We start from the raw sequence: 19644 nt of genomic DNA on the forward strand, positions 1-19644 counted from the left end.
TGACCTAGTCTTAAAGGCAGATGAGACTTAGAATTTAGCCTCTTTTGCTCACTTCACCCCTTCCGTGCTCAGGACCCTGCTATCCGGGGACTAACGGTAGAGAGGCGCATGTTTGGGGGTCTATTAAGTTTGAAATTTAAAAACTAAAGCTCAAACGTCATGAAAATATCAAATTAACATTGTTAGAAAAATAAAAATAAACTCTTCTATTCTCATCTAGATAACTTAAGGGATGTATAACCACCGAGTAACATGATTGCAAGAAAATAGAATTATGAAAAGGATGTGCATTAATATGTACATAAGGAACATGTTAGAGACTAGTCTGCAAAAAGTCTTAATTTTTATTGCGTTGGTTTTACAAACACTGCATGTGAGTTTATAATATAAATTTGTGCAGCTTTAGAAAGAGAATTATTGCGGGCATTTCGATGACTTTGTTTTTCTGGCTATATAAGTCACGGTGTGTTCTAGTTTTCATACTTCTAATGGTCAAGGAAATGGAGGAATTTGATTAGTAGAGCAATTGAAAAAAAAGAGCTGGTGGGGCTCCCATTTGCATCAGCAACAGTTCGAGCTTTTCTGAAAGTCTATCTGGGAGCCGGATTTTCACTAGCGTCATGAACTGGACCACTGGATCAATTAGGCAGTATCTACCATTCCTCATGTCCTTTGTCATGAAGCATAAAAATCGCACAGATTCTTATGTATTCCAATTAAGATTTTTATTTTTTTTTCCATCACATGTACTCTACATGCCCACTTGCTAGTTGCTACCTGCTATAATATATAATGCATCTGAAAATCTATCAAAGCAAATTTATGCTTCACAGCAGAACTAAATGGTATATGCAAAAAAATTAACATTGGATCAAAGGAGTCAGGACGGTTCAACTGAACTTTAATTTCTATAATCCTCCAAAACTCCAGCAAGTCTGACGTAGATATTCTCCACTCATTCACTATTAAGAAAGGAATTCAAAATTAAGCCGAAAAGAACTAGAGGAAGACATCACTTGACGAGAAGATGGGCGGCAGTTCTGAAAACTAATACTAGCGACACATGGAGCTAGTACAATGCCAGAAACAAAAGGAAGCTATCCAAGACATGCCGACAGCGAAAGTGTTTTTTTTTATCTTATTAAAATCTTATTAAAATTTTTATATTCTGACATGCTAAATCATTGAAAGCGTTATAATGTGCTCTAGATTATAAAAGCCACCATGAACTGCACAAGGATGTATCTTTTCCCTTTTTTTTTTTTGTAAAAATGGATTTGTATTAGTCTACGTCCCGTGCCGGATTCCAGCTTCTAGTGATCGTTCCATTGCCGTGCCGTCCGTGCACTTCAATCAATTGTCTGGTACGTAAAATACCTACGACCTGATGTTTTCTGAGATAAAATCCAACTGAAATCCCTCCAATCGCATCATAACAAAGGCTAAATCCTAACGCATTTCAAAAACCGTCAGTGACGCTTCTTTTTTCCTTTTTTCTCTCTTGAACTTGAAAAGAGTCATTAGTTAAAGCACGAAATTGGTCGGAAGGATGGAGCCAGAATTTGTTTTTTTCTTTTCTTTTCTTTTCTTTTTTATGGTGAGGTCGATAAATTGCATTATCACAAAACATAACAAAGGTTGAATTATATATGTAAAAACTCATAAAAATATTATATCTATTTTTCTCTTCCTTTCATATGGTGAAACTCATCTATGGTAGAATTATCTATATAAAAGAGTCATAAGGCTTTTGAAATTAAAGTTAAAACATGAGGCCGGGTGGCAGCATGCAGCCATTTTTTGACAAATTTAAATAAAAATGATGAAAAATATGATTGTTAGATCATGCACGACAATGTTGGATGTTGTAGATGTAGCTACGACTCCAAGAAAAATTATAGTCGAATGGTACTACAAGGAGCAACTGATGCTATCATATGCCGAGCTTTCTCAGCCACTCTCAGGAAAGCCACTCAGCTCTGGTACTCGAGCATTCAACTTGGTTCAACCAGCTCAACTATCACTTTATCAATAATAGGAGACATAAAAGACCTTGATTAGCCTGTTCTCTATCAAGTAGAGGGAATATGAGCTCCTTTATTATCCAAAAGGTTTGATTTTGATGATATAAAATATTCGAGTATAAGTTTACTAATTATGTATTTTTGGAATACTTAAGGATGCATACAGAAGGAAAAAATAATACCTAAATGAACTAAATATATGGAGAAGAATTCAACTTAAAATGCTTAAATTGGAAAGGATTTGTCAAGTATTTTTGAAATTTTGAAGTAGTGGAGCCGACCCCAAGTAATGAGGAGTTGATCCCTCTTAGATAGAAGATCTTGATTCTGAAAGGTTTTAGGAGTTGACCCCAAAGTTATATGAGATAACCCCAACACAGTGGAGAATACTAGCATGCTTTCAAAAGTTAACCCCAAGTTCAACTAAGTCAGCCCTAGAATCTCAAGTGAAAGATAGAACGCAATGGAAAACAATCTTTCTACAGGTCAACCAAAGTAGCTCAAGAGTAGACACCTGCGGAGCACGAGTTGATCCCAAAATCTGTCGAGTCGACCCTAGAATAGTCCCAGATGAAAGATAGAACATAGTAAAAATTAGCATTTTTTTGAGTCAATACAAGTCGACCCCTCTGCATTTGACACTTCAAATGGCTAATTTTTCTATGAGCCCAAATAGATTTTCTCACTCTCAATGGTCATTTTTGCCTCTCTAATAGCTAGAAATAGGTTCCAACCACTTTTGGAGATATAAATGCATTGAAAAGAAATTGGAACAAAAGAAAGAACAAGAAAAAGCAGGAAAAATAAGAGAAAAGTGCCATTAAGTGAAATTCAAGAGAGCATTCAAGATCATATCCAGCCACTCTTGAAAGCATTGATTAGAGCATTGAAGTGAAGCTTCCAAACATCTAAGAAAAACCTCCACTACTTTCCACACATGCATCAAAGATTTTTTTATTTGCTCATTAAGGAGCTTTGTCTTTTTTTATTATATTGGTTGTATCTTCACTTTTTGTGTTGTATCAAGTTTCAAAAGGTTCGAAACATAGGGCAAAGGTCCATCAAAATCTTAAATGGATTGTAAGGTATAATCAAACCTAAGAAAGGCTTTGATTGGAGTTGTTTTGGTTGATTTTTAGAGAAAAACAGCTAAGTTTGATTGTGAGCTCAGATAAAATAATCGTGCTATAATCTTGGAATAAATTATAATGAAATTTCAAAGAAAGATGTCTTAGGGAATAAATGTAGATGCTGAGTCTGGTACCTAACCACTATAAAAACTGTGTTTGTTGTATTGTGCATTTTTCTCATCTTATATTCAACTCTTTAAGTCTATATTTGCACATACATATTATAATTCACTACACTAACATTTTGAAAGTTAGTTTTTCCATTGCATATAATTATAAATTTTTTAAAACCTAATTCACCCCTCTTCCTCTTGGGTTGTATCGCTAGGCAACACTCTCTAAGACTATATCAGCCTGTTCAGCACCAAGATGGAGGTCCATGAGCTAGACCAATCTATTATGGTCGTAGTAGTAATGAATAGGCTAAAAGGCTTGTGCTTTAGTTTCTCATTGGAGAAAATGCCTCCTAAAGATTTGGCCAAACTCCATCTCAAGCCAATAAGTACATTCGTGCCAAGAAAAGCTATAGCTGCTCAAAGGGAGGTGGGAGGAAGTATGATCTTTTTTTCAAAATTTGGAAGATTTGAATATGTTATTTAAGCGGGAGTTGTGCATTATGTTTCACATCATCAGAGAAATTTCTATGAATCTCCCAGCTCTAATGATTCAGAGGATGCATGAGGCAATTTCTTGGATTAAGGCTTTGTTGCCCTATGGTATGATGCTTGCATAAGCATGGTTCGCCGTACCGGCTCGAATCGGATGGTATGGAGTATACCATACTGTACCAATTTGGTACCTATACCTGGACGGGTGGCGTATTGACACTCAGTATGCCACAAAGACTTCATGCTATATCATACCGATATAGTGCTAGTGTGGCACCGATATGGAGTCCGGGACCAAGATGGTGAATCTTGCAAAATAGTGTTCAAACAATTCAATGCCAATTTAGAGGGTGAAACAGTTAGTGAGGTAACTTACTCAGACACCTACAATGATCATTCTCTTCATCACATGGGCTATAGTAAGAAATATGGTCGTTGGGTGAAAACAAAAGGAGGAAGAAATGAAGAAGGCAAGCGGAAGCTATAGTTAGACCCTCTTCAATCGGAGGAGAAGCTTAGAGAAAATAGCTGCTGAGCAATTTTCATTTGAATCACTTGGCAGAGACTTCGCTGAGGCATTTTATGAAATCAACACCTAAGAGAAGGGGTGAATTAGGTGTCTATAAAAATAATGGAAAATTAAAACAAATACTAAACAATCACAATAATAGTAAATTTTAGCAATCAAGCAAACCAAATAAGATATATAAACACAAGTAAAAAAAGATAGGGATAGAGAGATAAAACCAATATTATGAGGTGGTTCGGCCAAACCTTTATCTACGTAACCCTTCTCCCAAGGACAGCCCCGTCTTGAGGTTCCACTAGTTATAAAACTCTTCACAATATCCAAGTTGGAGACCACCAACTTGTAACAGAATCACAACTTGAAAACGATCAAGTTGCACTCCCCAATCTAGATTGTATACAAAGGCCACAAGCTTGATACCTCACAAGCTTATTCTTACATTTACAAACTTTGATTCTTGTAAACCTAATACACAAATAAGCTTACTACACAATTCTCTCACTATAGTAAAATAAGATCATAATAGGAGCAATATGGAAGCACTATGAGAGGAGATGAGAACTTAGTTGAGAGAGGGATGCTTTGGTTGAGTGGTATCCTTTGAGATTTCACCAAAAGTCTCCATTTATTGGCTTAAGAGGGAAAGAGACGTTGAAAGGAATTTAAGGCTTGATTCCTATCAATCTTCAACCATAAGGCATGATTAGCTTGATTGGCTTGATTTCTTCAATCAACATAAGCTCAAATTGATCTTATTTTCCATAAGTTGACATGATTTGAATTTTGCACAGATCTGAGTGTGGTTGACATACTTCAGCATATGGCTTCGACGTCCCTTTTTTGTGGCAAGATGACTTCTCAGCATGACTAGAATGATACATCGCATCATCTAGACCATTCAAATTTAATTTGGTTGATTTGCTTGTATTTTTGATGCTCTTGATGGCATTGACAAATTTTTTTTCACTTCAATCAGCAAATACTCTTTTCTAAAGTTCTATTACACTTAATTTAGAGAGGTTTGATAAATAAAACCAAAATCATTTAGATTTTGCACACATGGCAAAATCGGGTGCAACTAGTGGACTATTCGAAATATTAACCTCACAAATAGAAAATCACATGCACCCTTGACAAATAAACGTTAGATAACACAATTTATAGTAATATGATGACATAAAAATAAGATATGACAGTATAATTTCAAAGTTTACAAAAATTTGATTTAAACTAGCAGTGTGCGGATATCTTATTATTTTATATTCAATTTTCATTCAAACTCTATCAATATTGGTACTGTTGGAAAGCTTATTTCAAGAGCTTTCTAGTGATATAAAATTTGTAATTTTCTGAAATCATTTGGTTGGACAGAGAGCATGTCTTTAAGAAACTTATCAAAAATAAAATTGTATATGTGTCTCATATATGCTCAAGTATGTGCATGATTTGTTATCATATTTTATGTTGGATGAAAATTATTAGAAATAATCCTAATTTAATTATTTTTTTGATTAATTTCTTGAATCTAAGAGCATACATTAAATCAATCAAATGTAAGTACACTTTTTATGACATAGTGGCATAACATATTGGACCATACTTTACCTTAATGGGCTGGCCAAATCTCATTAGTTGGTAGGTTGACTAATACAATGGATTGGTCCAAAATTATAAGATCATTAAGCCCAAGCAACTTAAATAATTTTTCATAAAATCGAGCTAAACACATTACGCACATAATATGAAATATTTGAACCAAATGATTTTGTGATCATTAAAACATTATAACACACATGCATAGACTTGTTTTTCTCAACATTTTAGCTTGAAGGCAACCATCAATGTACTTCAATTAAGCTAGACGAAGATCAGCTCAGAGCAGCCTCAGAGCAGGTTGCCGCTATTCTCTTGGCAGCAAAAATTCCTACGCTAGGGGATAGCTCAGAGGATCCTCGTGTAGCTTCTTTCTCTGATGTGGTTCAAATGCTTACAGAGCAAAGTACAAAGATAGTGCTGCTTCAGAGCTCTGTCACCAATCTATATAAGAAAGTGGCCACTTTGGAAGGAAAAATAAAAGATCAAGACATATCGGCCTAAACTTCACATGACGACAGCATATAGATATCTAAGCTGGCCATGGAGGAAGGAAGACTCATAGGGATGATTGAGTCTGGTATCCTGCAGCTGAGAGAAGAGATGTGTAGCATGACCACCTCAGTTTTTTTAGGTATCAAATTTATTCTTCAGGCCATGGGGAGACTGATTGGACAACCTGATGCTATCACCTCTTCTACATTTTCTAGAGACACCACCTCTGTTAGACCTCCTGCCCAATCTAATTAGCTATCTCATCCTTTCTCATCCTTTAGATCTTTCCATCCCTTCACTAGCACTGGATCTTCTAGCAAAACTAAAAGTCGTAAAGCTAGTGCCTCGTCAAGCCTGCCTACCCATCTTGATGTTTCTTCTTCATCAGACGAGGATTAAAGACTTTTCTTTGTCTTTTCTCTATGTTGTGCTTCATTTGGTTCAACATTGTCATGTATCTTGCACTTATGTGTTTATCTATTTTGTACTATGTTTCAATTTTTTGTATTTTGAGATCAATATAAGGCTGTTCCAATTTATGAATTTATGCTATGAAATTCTCAATGTTTCTCTCTTGTGTATGTTACTCTCTTTAACTTACCTTTTTGATTATGACAAAAAGGAGGACAAATACCAAAAAGAAGAATATTGAAAATTATATGAAAGCAAAAGAAGTATTTTATCAAAAAGGGAAGAATTAAAATCTCTAAAAAGAGAGAACTAATGTGTCAACAAAAAGGGAGAGAGCGGTGATACAAAGTTAGAACATTCAAAATTTGTGGTAGAACAATTTTTTTTGTGCAACTAAAAAGGTGGACTGTAATAGATAGCAAATTTTGTAATACCCTAAAAAGCAAACTTTGTAGTTGTTTTTCAAAAATTTTACTCTGCTTAAGCACTGTTCAATCAAAAGTAAAAGTGTACTTTATATAGCAAATTTTGTGGTAATTTATCAAAGAAATTTTACTCAACTCAAGCACTACTCAATCTAGAATAAAAGTGAATGTTATATATTGACTAAGTATCAAAAAGATATCACTCGTGTTTATACTATTTCATTTTAATAGTCAAGGCTATTCCCATAATCAAAAAGGGGAAGATTATTGACCCAAAATGTTTGATTTTGATGATACAAAATAATTGAGTAAAAAGTTCAATAATCAGTTACTTGGAGTGTACTAAGATGCTTGTAGGAAGACAAAAATAAATCTTCCAGTAAATCTCAATATGGAGAAATAAAATTGAATTATTTAAAGCTCTACAGAAAAAGATTCGACTCCAAAAACACCTTGAAGTGACCCTTAAACCTTCACATACAATGATAGTAAATTTCAACTTGGGCTCTCTCTTGAGTTGACTTGTGGAATACAATAAGTCGACCCTGGCACACCGATATAGATTGATACACCTACACAAGTGGACACCGTATCAAATGAGTCGATCCCTAAATGACTACAAACAAAAGATAGAAAGTAGTAAAAAAATAGCGTGTTGACGAGCCGACCTATGAAGTTCGCGAGCCGACCCCAGTTGAATATGTGTCGACCCCAGAAGCAAACGAGTTGACTCCGAATGGCCACACACAAAAGACAGAGCAGTCAAAAATAGCTTATTAGCAAGTCGACCCATGAAGATAACAAGTCGATCCCTGTCAATGGACGAGTCGACCCCTAAACCAAAAGAGTTGACTCCATAATAACCACAAGTGAAAGACAAAGTGTAGCAAAAACTACAACTATTTCGAGTCAGCTTATAAGATCCCGAGTCAACCTATAAATATCATGAGTCGACCTCTAAAAAAGACGAGTCGACCCATTTGTATCTAAAAATAGTAATGACTAGTTTTTCTGTAAATTAGAATAGCTATTTTGTTTTACAATGTCTCTTTCAGCCTGTCTAACGGCCAAAAGTGTCTTCCAACCTCTCTTTGGTGGTATAAATGCATAGAAATACAAAAAAAAACAAAAAAAAAATGATTGAAGATCAAAGAAAAAGAAAGGCTTTGGAAAAAAAAAAAAAGTTCACAAAAGAAAAAGAATATCAGGTGCATTCATTAAGAGCTAAAAGATCACATCCTCTATTATTAAGAGAATTAGTGAATAGCATTCAAGTTCATTCAAGGCCAACCAACTAATTCAAAGCTCCATTTATTCTCTATATCTATCTTTAAAGAGTTGTAATGTATTTTTATTATACATTTTCTCTATACTCTATTGCGACAAGTTTTAGGAACTGGAATTTGAAGAAAGGTCCATTCAAACCTTGAATTAGAGTATATTGAGCCTAGAGAAAGGCTCAGTAGTATTTTGGTTGATTTTTAGCAAAAATCAACTTGGTTGAGTGTGAGCATAATCAGACTGTAATCTTGAAAGGATTATAGTAAAAATTCTCAAGAACGATGTCTTGAAAAATGGACGTAGATACAGAGTTGGCACCGAACCATTATAAATTTGCTGTGTTTATAGTATTTGATTTATATGCTTTTATCTCCTATATATTTACTTACTATTCATTATCAATTGCATATCACACACACTCATCAAGTTATTCTACTGATTTTACTTAAAGTTTTTAAAAAGTCCAATTCACCCCCTCTTGGGCTGCATAGCTGGACAATAGTCCTGCTTACTACTTCCCTCGTATGGTTTATCATCATTAAGGGATTGTTGACCAAATTTCACTTACAACATGATACATAACAAAAAGATCTCAGTCGGATATGTGGTCAAATTTACCTCTCTTAGGGAAGAAAATCTATTAGATCACGTGGTAAAGCAGCCGCATCTCCATGTTCGGTTGGTTGGTGTTCGCCTTCTTATTCCCAAAGAGTTCTCCTAAATGCAAAATTTGGTCGAGGTCCTAATTCCCGTTTTCCAACTCATCTAAACTATGTCCCCTGCAGGGTAGCTTAGGTTGGTTATGAAATTTGAACCCCCTTCACAGATGAAATGATCCTTGCCTTGCCCACGTCGTACTCGATGTTACCATAAAACTCCTTCACCAACTTAAGGTATGTGGGCACCTTCAAACAAACCATGAAGTGCCAGCCCATAGACTTTATGTATTCTTCGATAAGTAAATCCTCTTTTTGAAATAATTCGATGTTGGGGTATGTGGAGACCATTGGTGATGAAGAGAATTGAAGGAGAATCAATTCTGCATAATTCTGTCTGGCGAACTGTCGGAGTCGACTCGAGCTACAGTCGAGTCGACTCGGGAACAGTCGAGCCGACTCGGAAACAGTCAAGTCGACTCGAAAACAGTCGAGTCGACCCGGGAGGAGAAAGACCAGAAGACCGAGAAAACCATGTTTCTGTCTGGACTGTCAGAGTCGACTCGAGCTACAGTCGAGTCGACTCGAAGCATCGTCGAGTCGACTCGAGCTACAGTCGAGTCGACCCTAGATCGTGCCAGTTTTGTCCAGACGTGCCAGAGTCGACTCGAACCACAGCCGAGTCGACTCGGGCTCGCGAAAAATCGTACGGACGATTTTCTTTTGGTATTTGTTGGTAGCGTTTCGACGGCTATGATCATCTGAAGGTCTTGAGACTATATATAGGACTCATGAGAGCCCTAGAAGTAGAGATATTCAAGGATATTTTGAGAGAGACTCTTGTTTTGTGCGGCTAGGGTTCTAGAGAAGAAGAGGATTGGGATCCTACTTCTTGTGCAAAGGGAATTCTGTGTGAATCTCTTGTAGAGCGATCGCGTGTGATCGTTCGGGTGTGTGCTATCTCTGTAATCTGTTCATCCTAACTGAGATTTGGAGCGGTGGAGGACGTAGGCTACTTGTAGCCGAACCTCGTTACATCTTTGTGTTTGCTTTGCTATTTTCTTCCTATTTCTTCTTCCTTTGGTTTGATAATCCACTGCGGTGCTCAAGTGTTTTACCCTATTGATACCACGGGGTAATCTTTTGCCCTTCGTAGCGGAAGCGAAGCGGTGATCCTTGAGTCCGGTGTCGAGGGAGCGAGAGAGTGCTTATCCGTTTGCTTCTCTCTTTGCTTGTCCGACGTTGGTGGTTGTACCGGTGTGAGTGGGTTCCGGTGCAAGGCGTCGCCAACAAGTGGTATCAGAGCTATTGGTATTCTGCAATGGCGGATGAAGGGAAGTTGCGAATTGAGAAGTTCAATGGCACGAACTTCGGATTTTGGAAGATGCAAATAGAGGATTATCTTTACCAGAAGGATCTCTATTTACCTCTTGGAGGTAGAGCGAAGAAACCAGAGAAGATGTCCGATGAAGACTGGGATGTCCTCGATCAAAAGACGCTCGGCACCATAAGATTGTCACTTGCATCCCAAGTGACATTCAACATCAAAAACGAGAAGACGACGATGGAGTTGATGGCAACATTGTCGCGGATGTACGAGAAACCCTCAGCATCAAACAAGGTATTTCTCATGAAGAGGTTGTTTAATCTTCGTATGAAAAATGGCGGCAGCGTAGCAGAATACCTCAATAAGTTCAATGGACTCACAGCCCAGTTGGAGTCAGTGGAGATTAGTTTTGACGATGAGATTCGGGCATTGCTAATCCTCTCCGGATTGCCTGATAGCTGGGAGGGCCTGGTGATGGCGGTGAGCAACTCTTCGGCGACGGGAAAGTTGATCTTTGATGACGTTGTGGGAGTGCTTTTGAGTGAAGAAGCAAGAAGGAAATCTTCTGGAGCTACGGAGTCGTCTGGAAATGCACTAAACATCTCTAACCGGGGAAGACAAAAGAAGGACGGTCGATTTCGAAGCGACTCGAAGTCGAGATCCAGCACGTCTCGAGCACCTCAGAACAAGGGAGCGAAGTGCTGGAACTGCGGGAAGATGGGGCACTTTAGGAGGGACTGCAAATCTCCTAAAGGGAAGCAAGGCGACCACACCGAAGGAGTCAGCAAGGATCTGGCAAATCTTGCTGAAAACGGTGACATGGATGCCCTCGTTCTATCTTTATCTACCGGTGACGAGTCTTGAGTGATAGACTCGGGCGCGTCTTTCCATGCTACATCCCAACGGAAGCTTCTTGGAGGATATGAGAAGGGAGACTTCGGCAAAGTCTACTTAGGGGATGGAGAGCCTTGCACCATACAAGGAAGGGGAAGCGCGGAAGTGAAGTTGATTTCTGGATCTTCATTTGAGCTTGAGGACATACGGCACGTGCCTCAACTGCAGAGGAATCTGATTTCTGTTGGACAGTTGGCGAGCCAGGGGTACAAGACTATTTTCACAGCTGATCAGTGGAAGATATCCAGGGGTTCGTTGATGGTGGCTAGTGGCAAGAAGGTTGGGACACTTTATATCACCAACGGCACAGAGAACTCTATTGGAGTTGCTGCAGCAGATGTGGACGCCAAGTTATGGCATTGCAGACTTGGGCACATGAGTTATCAGAGACTGGAGGTGATGCACCAGTTGGAAAAGCTGCAGGGTCTCAGGAGTGTTGAGATGGACTTCTGTGAGGATTGTATTCTCGGAAAGCAGAAACGTGTTTCATTCAACAAAGAAGGTAAACCTCGGAAGCAAGAAAAGCTAGATCTCGTGCACACGGACGTGTGGGGGCCTGCACCGGTTTCTTCCATTGGTGGATCTCAGTACTATGTTACTTTTATTGATGATGCTACCAGGAAGCTTTGGGTGTTCTTCTTGAAGCACAAGTCAGAGGTATTTGGGGTCTTCAGGAGATGGCAGGCAATGGTAGAACTCGAGACAGGAAGGAGGTTAAAATGCCTGAGATCAGACAACGGTGGTGAGTATTGTGGCAGGGAGTTTGAGGACTACTATGCAGAGGCTGGGATCGTCAGGCAGAGGACAGTTCCAGGGACACCACAACAAAATGGAGTTGCTGAAAGGATGAACAGAACAATTAATGAGCGTGCCAGGAGTATGAGGATACATGCTGGATTGCCACAGCAGTTTTGGGCGGAAGCAGTTAACACTGCTGCCTACTTGATCAACAGAGGGCCATCAAAGAAACTTGAATTTGGGATTCCTGAGGAAGCATGGACAGCGAAGAAGATTGATTTGGCGCACTTACGAGTATTCGGTTGTACCAGTTATGTCCATGTTGATTTCAGTCAAAGAAGCAAACTAGACGCCAAATCAAAGAAGTGCATTTTCGTTGGATACGGAGGTCAACAGTTTGGGTATCGTTTTTGGAATCCCGAACACAGGAAGATCATTCGTAGTAATGATGTGGTATTTAATGAGAAAATGCAGCAGAGCACTGAATCAGAAACAAAACCTGTTGAGCCGTGTTTTGTGGATCCTGAAGAGGAGTCTACAAATTCTGGTCAGAAGACTCAGTCAGAGCAAGAACCTGAAGTATTGGCACCCTCTCCACAACTAAGAAGGTCCACTCGTAGTACTCATGGGAAGCCTCCTCAAAGGTATGATAGGACTCTTAGTTATTTGCTGCTCACAGATAATGGCGAACCTGAATGCTTCACGGAGGCATTGGAGGTTGATACCAGGAAGGAGTGGGAGTTGGCCATGGATGATGAGATGGAGTCATTGGAGCAGAATCAAACGTGGGATTTGGTGGATCTGCCCAAGGGGAAGAAAGCACTGTCAAACAAATGGGTTTACAGGCTGAAGGAAGAGCAGAATGGGAAGAAACGGTACAAGGCCAGGCTGGTTGTAAAAGGATTTCAGCAGAGAGCAGGTATCGACTTCACGGAGATCTTTTCTCCTGTAGTCAAGATGAGTTCTATTCGGGCGGTGCTGAGCATGGTGGCAGTAGAGAATCTTCACTTAGAGCAGCTTGATGTGAAGACAGCTTTTCTTCACGGAGATCTCGATGAGGAGATATATATGCAGCAGCCGGAGGGATACATTGCAGCTGGCACGGGTGACTTGGTTTGCAAATTGAAGAAAAGCCTCTATGGTTTGAAATAGGCGCCCAGGCAATGGTATCTCAAGTTCGATAGTTACATGCTTGAGATAGGATACAGGAGATGTCAGGAGGATCACTGTTGCTACTTCCGGGACTTCGGTACATCTTACATTATCTTGCTATTATATGTTGATGACATGTTAGTTGCAGGAGCTAGCATGCATGAGATTGCAAAATTGAAGCTGAAGCTGTCAAGAAAATTTGCAATGAAGGATCTAGGAGCAGCGAAACAGATCCTTGGGATGCGGATCAGCAGAGATAGGTCTAAACATATCCTCAGACTATCTCAGGCAGAGTACATCAACCGAGTACTCAAGAGATTCTGCATGGAGGGTGCCAAACCTATTGGCACACCACTAGGTGCCCACTTAAAGCTTTCAAAAGGACAAAGTCCGAAGACGCAGGTGGAGGAGCTCAATATGTCAAAAATTCCGTATGCATCGGCGGTGGGGAGCTTGATGTACGCTATGGTCTGTACGAGACCTGACATTGCTCAAGCAGTGGGAGTTGTGAGTCGCTTTATGAGCTGCCCAGGCTTGGAGCATTGGCGTGTAGTCAAATGGATACTGAGGTATCTGAGAGGCACGGAGCACATGTCATTGTGCTATGGAGGTTCTGAGATCCGGTTACAGGGTTTTGTGGACTCAGACATGGCAGGGGACTTGGACGGCAGGAGGAGCACGATAGGGTACTTGTTCACCTTGGGCAGTGGAGCCGTCAGTTGGATTTCCAGGTTGCAACCAGTTGTTGCATTGTCGACTACGGAGGCGGAGTATGTGGCAGCCACAGAGGCGTGCAAGGAACTAATATGGCTTCAGGGCTTGATGAAGGAGCTTGGGAAGGAGCAGAAGGATTGCATGTTATATTCAGATAGTCAAAGTGCAATTCATCTGGCAAAGAATTCAGCTTTCCATTCAAGGACGAAGTATATTAACATACGGTACCACTTCGTGAGGTCATTGCTCGAGCAGGGACTCGTCGAGTTGGAGAAGATTCATACAAGTCAGAATCCTGCAGATATGTTGACGAAGGTCGTCACGGTGGAGAAGCTGAGGAGTTATTCAGCTTCTGCTGGTCTTCATGCTTGAAGACGTTGAGGAGGCATCGTACCTATCTCACTAGGATGATTCAGTTTCAGTGGGAGCACAGAGAAGAGCCAAGTAACAAGAGGATATACCCAAGGTCTCCAAGTGGGAGATTGTTGGGGTATGTGGAGACCATTGGTGATGAAGAGAATTGAAGGAGAATCAATTCTGCATAATTCTGTCTGGCGGACTGTCGGAGTCGACTCGAGCTACAGTCGAGTCGACTCGGAAACAGTCGAGTCGACCTGGAAGGAGAAAGACCAGAAGACCGAGAAAACCGAGAAAACCATGTTTCTGTCTGGACTGTCAGAGTCGACTCGAGCTACAGTCGAGTCGACTCGAGCTACAGTCGAGTCGACCCTAGATCGTGCCAGTTTTGTCCAGACGTGCCAGAGTCGACTCGAACCACAGCCGAGTCGACTCGGGCTCGCGGAAAATCGTACGGACGATTTTCTTTTGGTATTTGTTGGTAGCGTTTCGACGGCTATGATCATCTGAAGGTCTTGAGACTATATATAGGACTCATGAGAGCCCTAGGAGTAGAGATATTCAAGGATATTTTGAGAGAGACTCTTGTTTTGTGCGGCTAGGGTTCTAGAGAAGAAGAGGATTGGGATCCTACTTCTTGTGCAAAGGGAATTCTGTGTGAATCTCTTGTAGAGCGATCGCGTGTGATCGTTCGGGTGTGTGCTATCTCTGTAATCTGTTCATCCTAACTGAGATTTGGAGCGGTGGAGGACGTAGGCTACTTGTAGCCGAACCTCATTACATCTTTGTGTTTGCTTTGCTATTTTCTTCCTATTTCTTCTTCCTTTGGTTTGATAATCCGCTGCGGTGCTCAAGTGTTTTACCCTATTGATACCACGGGGTAATCTTTTGCCCTTCGTAGCGGAAGCGAAGCGGTGATCTTTGAGTCCGGTGTCGAGGGAGCGAGAGAGTGCTTATCCGTTTGCTTCTCTCTTTGCTTGTCCGACGTTGGTGGTTGTACCGGTGTGAGTGGGTTTCGGTGCAGGGCGTCGCCAACATTCGAAATCAACGTTCCTCCCAATCATCACAGCTTTGTTGAGCATTGATACTTTGCTCGACTCCTTCTCCTTTTCTGGAACATTCCGTGATGCTTCCTCTTCCTTGGATACCACTAACTTCCACTTTCTCGGATAATACAGAGTTGTCCTTTTCTTCATAGGGGAGTTGATGTTCTTTGGTGCCATAAAGATCAGGCAACATGGGGACAGGAATTTCTAGGATTTGAAGGAAGATACTTTCTAAGAGAGAAGAGGAACAGATGAGGGTTAGCTTTAATAGGCAGCTCCTAGGGTTTTAGATTGGATGAACAAAAAGAGTCGGCACAAGTCTATTTATACCCTGTGTCCACCAGATGTCTCCCGTATCTCGGTGGAGCTCCCATTTGCATCAGCAACAGTTTAAGCTTATCTGAAAGTTGAATGGGGAGCCAGATTTTCACTAGTTAGTGTCATGAACTTGATTACTAGATCAAGTAGGCAGCATCTACGATTCCTCATGTCTTTTGTCATGAGGCATAAAACATTGAATCGCACAGATTCGTATGTATTATAATTATGATTTTAATTTTCATTTTTTCATCATAAGTACTCTACATGCCCACTTGCTACCTGCTAGAATATATAATGCATCTCAAAATCTATCAAAGCAAATTTGTGCTTCAGAGCAAAACCAAATCGTATGTGCAAAATATTAACATTGGATCAAAGGTGTCAGGCCTGTTTAACTGAACTTTAATTTCTATAATCCTCCAAAACTCCAGCAAGTCTGAGGTAGATATTCTCTACTCATTCACTACTAAGAAAGGATTTCAAAATGAAGCCGAAAAGAACTAGAGGAAGACATCACTTCACGAGAAGATGGATTCTGAAAATTAATACTAGTGACACATGGAGCTAGTCTAGTGCCGGAAACACAAGGAATTAATCAGAGACATGCAGACAACCCAAGTGTTATTTTATCTACTATCTAAGACAAGCAAAGAACAAGTCAGAACAGAAACCTTACCAAAATTTTCATATTCTAACATGTTAAAACGTTGAATTCCTTATGATGTGCTCTAGATTATATCGGCCGCCATGAGCTGCACCAGGATGCATCTTTAGATCTGTTTTTTTTTTGTTTTGGAAAATGGATTATATTACTCTACGTCCTGCGCCGGATTGCAGCTACTGCTGATCATTTCCGTGCCGTCCGTGCACTTCAATCAATTTTCTAGTACTTAAAATACCTACGATCTGATGTTTCCTGAGATAAAATCCAAGTGAAAACCCAACGCCCTTCAAAAATCCTCAGTGCCGCTTCCGCGGTCCAGGCTCGATTCCTCCATTCCTTCTCCCCCAGGCGACACTTGCCGATGAAAAAGTTGGGGGTTTCATCGTCAATGGCAAGGTCAATTCGGTTCCCCTTCCTTCTTCCTCTCCTCTTCTCCCTGCTTTCCCTTTTCTCCCCAATCTCCTCCCAAACCCCTGACATCAACGTATGGCCCAAGCCCACCGCCGTCTCCTGGCCGATCCCTATCGCCATTCCTCTCTCCCCCTCCTTCCACATTCTCTCCCCCTATCCCGATCACAGCTACCTCCGCCTCGCCGTCGCCCGCTACTCCCGCCTCCTCCTCTCCGAGCGCCACCGCCCCCTCGTCCCCCCCGCCGTCAACCTCTCCGCCTCCGCCCCGCCGCTCGCCGCCCTAATTCTCTCCGTCGCCGACGCCTCCGTCCCTCTCCACCACGGCGTCGACGAGTCCTACTCCCTCTCCATCGCCCCCCCTTCCTCCTCTGGATCCGCCGCCAATCTCACCGCCGCCACCGTCTGGGGCGCCATGCGCGGCCTCGAGACCTTCTCCCAGCTGGCCTGGGGCCGCCCGCCCGCCGTCCCCGCTGGGATCTCCATCTCCGATAGCCCGCTCTTCCCCCATCGCGGCCTCCTCCTCGACACCGCCCGCAACTTCTACCCCGTCGCTGACCTCCTCCGCACCATTCGCGCCATGAGCCACAACAAGCTCAACGTCTTCCACTGGCACCTCACCGACTCCCAGTCCTTCCCCCTCCTCCTCCCCTCCGAGCCCGATCTCGCCCTCAAGGGCTCCTACGGCCCCTCCATGCGCTACTCCCCCTCCGACGTCCGCCAAGTCGTCCACTTCGCCATGAGCCATGGCGTCCGCGTCGTCCCCGAGATCGACACTCCCGGTCCGTCGTAATTTTTTGCCTTTCTTTCTCCAAATTGATTCTTTTTTATAAATAAGTACAAAGAGTTTGTGTTAATTACATTGATTTAGGGCATACGGGGTCGTGGGCTGGAGCTTACCCGGAGATCGTCACTTGTGCTAACAAATTCTGGTCGCCACCCTGGGGGGAGCGGCTGGCGGCGGAACCCGGCACGGGCCAGCTCAACCCGCTCCACCCCAAGACGTACCAGGTCGTCCGCAACGTCCTTCGCGACGCCGCCGGCCTCTTCCCAGAGCCGTTCTACCACACCGGCGCCGACGAGGTGAATCCCGCTTGCTGGAAGGACGATGCAGCGGTCAGAGACTTCCTATCTGCCGGCGGCACCTTGGACGAGCTCCTCGAGACCTTCGTCAATACCACGTATCCCTTCATCGTCGGCCTCAACCGCACCGCCGTCTACTGGGAGGACGTCCTCCTCAGCTCCTCCGTGAAGGTCGGGCCCGGCGTGCTTCCCAGGGAGACCACCGTGCTCCAGACCTGGAACAATGGACCGGAGAACACAAAGCGGCTGGCGGCGGCGGGGTACCGCGTGATCGTGTCGTCGGCGGACTTCTATTACCTGGACTGCGGCCACGGTGGCTGGGTGGGGAACGACAGCCGGTACGACCGGCAGGTGGCGGACGAGCCGGGGCGGCCGTTCAACTACGCCGGCGGGAACGGTGGGTCGTGGTGCGCGCCGTTCAAGAGCTGGCAACGGGTGTACGACTACGACATCACGTACGGGCTGAGCGAGGAGGAGGCGGGGAGGGTGCTGGGCGCGGAGGTGGCCCTGTGGTCGGAGCAGGCGGACGGGGCGGTGCTGGACGGGTGGCTCTGGCCGAGGGCGGCGGCGATGGCGGAGGCGCTCTGGTCGGGGAACCGGGACGGGGAGGGGAGGAAGCGCTACGCGGACGCCACGGACCGGCTCAACGAGTGGCGTCATCGGATGGTGGAGAGGGGAATCGGGGCGGAGCCCATTCAGCCATTGTGGTGTGTAATGCACCCCGGTATGTGTAATTTGGTCCAATAATATGATCACTGAAAGAAAGGGGGAATGAGGCTCATCAGTCATTTTGACGAACTATAAATAAAATAATAAATTTAAAATTGTATTTGTTGTGGTTCGAATTTGGTCCGAGGGTGATCACGTCGGGGGAGTCGAATGAGCCACCGGTAGTTGGAGGAAGAAGATGGAAGCCACCTCCTGCACGACGGCAGGGCCAAACCTGCACAAAGCCTCACCGGTGTTGCCGATGAGGATCCTCCGACGATCAAGTTAGAGTGGGGTAAATTTGGTCTAGCCCAAAAGTCCTTTAGAAATTACCTAACCGGATTATTTATAGTTCTGGTGGAGAGGCCCAGGTGGCAGAGGTACTGTCCGCCCTCATCATGAGAAGGGGCGTGGCTCTGAGCCGAATAGCGCGCAGCTAAGGCTAGCCGGTGGCGTGTGGTGCTGTCCGTTCTCAAGAACGGTAAGGTGTTCACAGTCGTAGCAGGGTATGGCTGGAGTAGTCAAGGTGCTATCCTTTGGCTGTCAAGGGCCAGCTATCGAAGTCAGCTATCCTTTGGCTATCCTTTGGCTGTCAAGGTGCTATCCTTTGGCTGTCATGGCGCGGTGGCATTGTAATATCCGGCCATGTAGGCTGAACCCGTTGAGAGGTCGCATCATGCATTTGGCGAAGTCAGCTAGACTGGTGCTGAGGGTAGCTCGGCTCCCCGGGTCCCGAGGTATGCTCGGTGGAGCGCCCCGAGCTCGAGGGTCGGGGCGTACCATTGAAGTGGGCGCCTCGAGCTCAGTTGGGGTGGGTCGGCGAGTATCTGAGGCCGATGGAGCTTTTGGCGGAGTCGGAGGCCGAGCTAATTATAGGCTGGACCGAGGATTCAACCGGTCGGTATTGGCGTTTATTGGGCCAAAACTGGGCGGCCCTTTTAGTTGTGGGTTGGACGATCCATTTCGCCCCCATCATTTGCCCCCCACTTCTGAGGTCGAGTTGCCCTTCAGCTCGGGCGAAGGAAGTAGCCAGATTATTGTTTGTCCAGCGCTTCAGTCAAATGTTCAAGAAGAGGTAGG

The 19644-nt window shown here is 43.1% G+C and overlaps 1 protein-coding gene across 1 annotated transcript; it reads left to right on the forward strand.

Annotated features, from left to right (window-relative positions):
- Window positions 1-16377: 16377 nt before the first annotated feature.
- Window positions 16378-18683, forward strand: LOC103716985 (beta-hexosaminidase 2-like). Its single transcript, XM_088721732.1, has 2 exons — window positions 16378-17555; window positions 17645-18683. Exons 1-2 carry the CDS (start codon window positions 16727-16729, stop codon window positions 18601-18603), a joined length of 1788 nt encoding a protein of 595 aa, XP_088577858.1. The 5' UTR covers window positions 16378-16726; the 3' UTR covers window positions 18604-18683.
- Window positions 18684-19644: the final 961 nt, after the last annotated feature.

This window comes from Phoenix dactylifera, chromosome 5, assembly GCF_051530095.1.
Source record: "Phoenix dactylifera cultivar Ajwa chromosome 5, Ajwa_hap1_PhDact_Kaust_v1.1, whole genome shotgun sequence".
Lineage (NCBI taxonomy): Eukaryota > Viridiplantae > Streptophyta > Magnoliopsida > Arecales > Arecaceae > Phoenix > Phoenix dactylifera.

Excerpts from the sequence above, each read along its gene's own strand:
- LOC103716985 (XM_088721732.1), top strand. The coding sequence starts at position 16,727 with ATGAAAAAGTTGGGGGTTTCATCGTCAATGGCAAGGTCAATTCGGTTC. Across the intron at positions 17,556-17,644 it reads CCCCGAGATCGACACTCCCG|GGCATACGGGGTCGTGGGCT; the intron begins GTCCGTCGTAAT and ends ACATTGATTTAG.